Source organism: Oncorhynchus kisutch, linkage group LG17 (assembly GCF_002021735.2).
Source record: "Oncorhynchus kisutch isolate 150728-3 linkage group LG17, Okis_V2, whole genome shotgun sequence".
Classification (NCBI taxonomy): Eukaryota; Metazoa; Chordata; class Actinopteri; order Salmoniformes; family Salmonidae; genus Oncorhynchus; species Oncorhynchus kisutch.
In genome coordinates, this window is record NC_034190.2 from 5,144,441 (window position 1) to 5,150,879 (window position 6,439).

The 6,439-nt window shown below is 51.1% G+C and overlaps 1 protein-coding gene across 1 annotated transcript in view; it reads right to left on the bottom strand.

Moving 5' to 3' along the window:
- Positions 1 to 701: 701 nt before the first annotated feature.
- The window catches only part of LOC116354471 (tyrosine--tRNA ligase, cytoplasmic-like), a 15,487-nt gene continuing 9,749 nt past the window's right edge, over positions 702 to 6,439 (bottom strand). The window contains exons 2-3 of the mRNA XM_031794938.1: positions 5,947 to 6,088; positions 702 to 1,410 (exon numbers count right to left, since the gene is read on the bottom strand). Of these exons, the coding sequence (XP_031650798.1) occupies positions 1,300 to 1,410; positions 5,947 to 6,088 (253 nt within the window). The 3' untranslated portion in view covers positions 702 to 1,299. The remainder of the gene's footprint in view (positions 1,411 to 5,946; positions 6,089 to 6,439) is intronic.

Genomic DNA, 6,439 nt, shown 5'->3' on the forward strand with positions numbered 1-6,439 from the left:
TCTGCACACGACACACGTCTTATTGTCATGGAAACGGCTAACATTTTGTTTATTCAAATAAAGAAAGAAAAAGTTATTTACTTTGTTATGAAAAGATGATAAAAAATTGTATTTCAAATCACATTAGTTTGTGTTTTTTCAGTTGGGTGACTGTGTGGAAATGCCAAACCACTGGTTTAAATGATACAGAACAGGTTTAAATGATATAGAACTGGTTTAAATGATTTAAGTGATATAGAACAGGTTTAAATGATATAGAACTGGTTTAAATGATTTAAGTGATATAGAACTGGTTTAAGTGATATAGAACTGGTTTAAATGATTTAAGGGATATAGAACTGGTTTAAGTGATATAGAACTGGTTTAAGTGATATAGAATTGGTTTAAATGATTTAAGTGATATAGAATTGGTTTAAGTGATATAGAACTGGTTTAAGTGATATAGAACTGGTTTAAGTGATATAGAACTGTATAGAACCATACCTATCATCATTCAGGCAGGATGTAAATTCATACTAAAGCAACCCTCCCCGTATACACTTGAGCTTTCACTGTCAATACAACTAAAAATGTGTTCACAGCATCAGATTTCAAACACATCTCACAACACATTGTTTAACGGGCAGATCTTTTTGCACGGTCTGGCCATGACTGGAGGATGACGTCTCAGTCCAGAGGACACTGATGAAGGAAGACAAGCACTGGATTCAACCGGTTTATTTCTTCATGATGATGATGATGAAGATGATGACATAAGAGCAATGGCAGCGTTTCCACAGGAAAGGACCGGTATAACCTGCCGATTCAACCGTTATCTCATCCCAACGCAATAGATTTAGGCACTAAAGGATAGGTCCTAGGTGAATGATCTAAGACATGGTTAGAGACAGTAGAGACTGTTGATGACTCGCCGACGTGTCTCTCTAGGTTAATAGGTCACGACAAACGTCGTTCCATATTTTTCCTCAAATAATTTCCCCAGACCACATGAGACAATGTGTTTAAAAACAGAGGGCACCAGACAGAGATATCGACAATAACTTCAAGCATTACAGAGCCATACGATTACTGAAACATCAGGAGGTGAAAACACAGCAGAGATATCGATAGTAAATAAGACCGTTTTATTTAAACCCAGATCGCTGTATTAGATTGATCAAGGTATTATTATTCATATGAATGATTAGTTCTCCGGGCGGGAAGAGAGAGTGACGTTGCCGTGGTGACGTGTGTGGAGGTTCTCTGGGGAAGGTAAGCTGGGCAAGTAGAGAGCGCATCAAGGGATTGACAGTGTGTCTCTTAGCTGATGTTGCCTCCCTTCAGTGTTTTACAGGTGATGTGTCCCAGTTTGGTCATCAGGTGTTTGTCCTGCCACTGGGCTACGCACTGTCCTGACACCTTCAGGTCCACCTGGAGAGAGAGAGACAGACAGAAACCCTCATTATGCTGACACCTTCGGGTCCACCTGGAGAGAGACACCTTCAGGTCCACCTGGAGAGAGAGAGACACCTTCAGGTCCACCTGGAGAGAGAGAGACACCTTCAGGTCCACCTGGAGAGAGAGAGACACCTTCAGGTCCACCTGGAGAGAGAGAGACACCTTCAGGTCCACCTGGAGAGAGAGAGACACCTTCAGGTCCACCTGGAGAGAGAGAGACACCTTCAGGTCCACCTGGAGAGAGAGAGACACCTTCAGGTCCACCTGGAGAGAGAGAGACACCTTCAGGTCCACCTGGAGAGAGAGAGACAGAAACCCTGAGTATCCTGATATCTTCAGGTCCACCTGGAGAGAGAGAGAGAGCGACAGAAACCCTGAGTATCCTGATATCTTCAGGTCCACCTGGGAGAGAGAGAGAAGACACCTTCAGGTCCACCTGGAGAGAGAGAGACACCTTCAGGTCCACCTGGAGAGAGAGAGACACCTTCAGGTCCACCTGGAGAGAGAGAGACACCTTCAGGTCCACCTGGAGAGAGAGAGACACCTTCAGGTCCACCTGGAGAGAGAGAGACACCTTCAGGTCCACCTGGAGAGAGAGAGACACCTTCAGGTCCACCTGGAGAGAGAGAGACACCTTCAGGTCCACCTGGAGAGAGAGAGACACCTTAGGTCCACCTGGAGAGAGAGAGAGACAGAAACCCTGAGTATCCTGATATCTTCAGGTCCACCTGGAGAGAGAGAGAGAGCGCAGAAACCCTGAGTATCCTGATATCTTCAGGTCCACCTGGAGAGAGAGAGAGACACCTTCAGGTCCACCTGGAGAGAGAGAGACAGAAACCCTGAGTATCCTGACACCTTCAGGTCCACCTGGAGAGAGAGAGAGAGAGAGACACCTTCAGGTCCACCTGGAGAGAGAGAGAGAGAGAGACACCTTCAGGTCCACCTGGAGAGAGAGAGAGAGAGACACCTTCAGGTCCACCTGGAGAGAGAGACACCTTCAGGTCCACCTGGAGAGAGAGACACCTTCAGGTCCACCTGGAGAGAGAGACACCTTCAGGTCCACCTGGAGAGAGAGACACCTTCAGGTCCACCTGGAGAGAGAGACACCTTCAGGTCCACCTGGAGAGAGAGACACCTTCAGGTCCACCTGGAGAGAGAGACACCTTCAGGTCCACCTGGAGAGAGAGACACCTTCAGGTCCACCTGGAGAGAGAGACCCTTCAGGTCCACCTGGAGAGAGAGACACCTTCAGGTCCACCTGGAGAGAGAGACACCTTCAGGTCCACCTGGAGAGAGAGACACCTTCAGGTCCACCTGGAGAGAGAGAGACACCTTCAGGTCCACCTGGAGAGAGAGAGACACCTTCAGGTCCACCTGGAGAGAGAGAGACACCTTCAGGTCCACCTGGAGAGAGAGAGACACCTTCAGGTCCACCTGGAGAGAGAGAGACAGAAACCCTGAGTATCCTGACACCTTCAGGTCCACCTGGAGAGAGAGAGACAGAAACCCTGAGTATCCTGACACCTTCAGGTCCACCTGGAGAGAGAGAGACACCTTCAGGTCCACCTGGAGAGAGAGAGAGAGACACCTTCAGGTCCACCTGGAGAGAGAGAGAGAGACACCTTCAGGTCCACCTGGAGAGAGAGAGAGAGACACCTTCAGGTCCACCTGGAGAAGAGAGAGAGAGAGACACCTTCAGGTCCACCTGGAGAGAGAGAGAGAGAGAGACACCTTCAGGTCCACCTGGAGAGAGAGAGAGAGAGAGACACCTTCAGGTCCACCTGGAGAGAGAGAGAGAGAGAGACACCTTCAGGTCCACCTGGAGAGAGAGAGAGAGAGAGAGACACCTTCAGGTCCACCTGGAGAGAGAGAGAGAGAGACACCTTCAGGTCCACCTGGAGAGAGAGAGAGAGAGACACCTTCAGGTCCACCTGGAGAGAGAGAGACACCTTCAGGTCCACCTGGAGAGAGAGAGACACCTTCAGGTCCACCTGGAGAGAGAGACACCTTCAGGTCCACCTGGAGAGAGAGAGATAGAAACCCTGAGTATCCTGACACCTTCAGGTCCACCTGGAGAGAGAGAGAGACACCTTCAGGTCCACCTGGAGAGAGAGAGAGAGACACCTTCAGGTCCACCTGGAGAGAGAGAGAGAGAGAGACACCTTCAGGTCCACCTGGAGAGAGAGAGAGAGAGAGACACCTTCAGGTCCACCTGGAGAGAGAGAGAGAGAGAGACCAAACCTTCAGGTCCACCTGGAGAGAGAGAGAGAGAGACAGACCCTTCAGGTCCACCTGGAGAGAGAGAGAGAGAGACACCTTCAGGTCCCACCTGGAGAGAGAGAGAGAGAGACACCTTCAGGTCCACCTGGAGAGAGAGACACCTTCAGGTCCACCTGAGAGAGAGAGACACCTTCAGGTCCACCTGGAGAGAGAGACACCTTCAGGTCCACCTGGAGAGAGAGACACCTTCAGGTCCACCTGGAGAGAGAGACACACTTCAGGTCCACCTGGAGAGAGAGACACCTTCAGGTCCACCTGAGAGAGAGAGACACCTTCAGGTCCACCTGGAGAGAGAGAGACAAACTTCAGGTTCCACCTGGAGAGAGAGACACCTTCAGGTCCACCTGGAGAGAGAGACCCTTCAGGTCCACCTGGAGAGAGAGACACCTTCAGGTCCACCTGAGAGAGAGAGACACCTTCAGGTCCACCTGGAGAGAGAGAGACACCTTCAGGTCCACCTGGAGAGAGAGAGACACCTTCAGGTCCCCTGAGAGAGAGAGACAGAAACCCTGAGTATCCTGACACCTTCAGGTCCACCTGGAGAGAGAGAGACACCTTCAGGTCCACCTGGAGAGAGAGACACCTTCAGGTCCACCTGGAGAGAGAGACACCTTCAGGTCCACCTGGAGAGAGAGACACCTTCAGGTCCACCTGGAGAGAGAGAGACACCTTCAGGTCCACCTGGAGAGAGAGAGACACCTTCAGGTCCACCTGGAGAGAGAGACACCTTCAGGTCCACCTGGAGAGAGAGACACCTTCAGGTCCACCTGGAGAGAGAGACACCTTCAGGTCCACCTGGAGAGAGAGAGACACCTTCAGGTCCACCTGGAGAGAGAGAGACACCTTCAGGTCCACCTGGAGAGAGAGAGACACCTTCAGGTCCACCTGGAGAGAGAGAGACACCTTCAGGTCCACCTGGAGAGAGAGAGACAGAAACCCTGAGTATCCTGACACCTTCAGGTCCACCTGGAGAGAGAGAGAGACACCTTCAGGTCCACCTGGAGAGAGAGAGAGACACCTTCAGGTCCACCTGGAGAGAGAGAGAGAGACACCTTCAGGTCCACCTGGAGAGAGAGAGAGAGACACCTTCAGGTCCACCTGGAGAGAGAGAGAGAGAGACACCTTCAGGTCCACCTGGAGAGAGAGACACCTTCAGGTCCACCTGGAGAGAGAGACAACCTTCAGTCCACCTGGAGAGAGAGACACCTTCAGGTCCACTGGAGAGAGAGACACCTTCAGGTCCACCTGGAGAGAGAGACACCTTCAGGTCCACCTGGAGAGAGAGACACCTTCAGGTCCACCTGGAGAGAGAGACACCTTCAGGTCCACCTGGAGAGAGAGAGAGAGACACCTTCAGGTCCACCTGGAGAGAGAGAGAGACACCTTCAGGTCCACCTGAGAGAGAGAGAGAGACACCTTCAGGTCCACCTGGAGAGAAGAGAGACACCTTCAGGTCCACCTGGAGAGAGAGAGAGAGACACCTTCAGGTCCACCTGGAGAGAGAGAGAGAGACACCTTCAGGTCCACCTGGAGAGAGAGAGAGAGACACCTTCAGGTCCACCTGGAGAGAGAGAGAGAGAGACACCTTCAGGTCCACCTGGAGAGAGAGAGAGAGACACCTTCAGGTCCACCTGGAGAGAGAGAGAGAGACACCTTCAGGTCCACCTGGAGAGAGAGAGAGAGACACCTTCAGGTCCACCTGGAGAGAGAGAGATAGACACCTTCAGGTCCACCTGGAGAGAGAGAGAGAGACACCCTTCAGGTCCACCTGGAGAGGAGAGAGGAGGACACCTTCAGGTCCACCTGGAGAGAGAGAGAGAGAACACCTTCATGTCTAGTCCAGGGAGAGAGAAGAAGAGAGAGACACAAAACCTTCAGGTCCACCTGGAGAGAGAGAGAGAGACACACCTTCAGGTCCACCTGGAGAGAGAGAGAGAGACACCTTCAGGTCCACCTGGAGAGAGAGAGAGAGACACCTTCAGGTCCACCTGGAGAGAGAGAGAGAGACACCTTCAGGTCCACCTGGAGAGAGAGAGAGAGAGAGAAACATCTAATATACTCTGAAATGGACGTTCACTAGCAAGTAGCAAAATATAGCAGCGTTAGGCGTTGGAAACAAGTGGAACAGATCAGCGAAATGAACTGCAATTCTCTCCAACTAGCTGAAATAACATTCAGTCATTTATTGATCTGTCATGTTAAGAGAAAACAGGGGTCATTCAGACATACCTGTAGTTTCTCCCACAGCTTTTTCTTTGGGTTTAGTTTGTCGTCTGGCTTGCCCGTCTCGTACCCCTCAACGAACACCCGTTCCCCGGGTGACGACCCCTCAGGGGGGTCAAGAGGCTCCACTCTTCTGGGATCCCCCTCACTGGGTTAACAGCCAATCAGAGAGAAGAGAGTCAGAAGTCAGGAAGTGATGGATGAGGAAATGGGTGGGCTGTGTCCGGTGAGACACAGACACACAGAGAGACACAGACAGAGAGAGAAAGAGAGACAGCGAGAGAGAGAGAGAGAAAGAGAGACAGCGAGAGAGAGAGAGAAAGAGGAACAGAGAGAGAGAGAGAGAGAGAGAGAGGAACAGAGAGAGAGAGAGAGAAGAGAGGAACAGAGAGAGAGAGAGAGAGAGAGAAAGAGGAACAGAGAGAGAGAGAGAGAGAGAGAGGAACAGAGAGAGAGAGAGAGAGAGAGGAACAGAGAGAGAGAGAGGAACAGAGAGAGA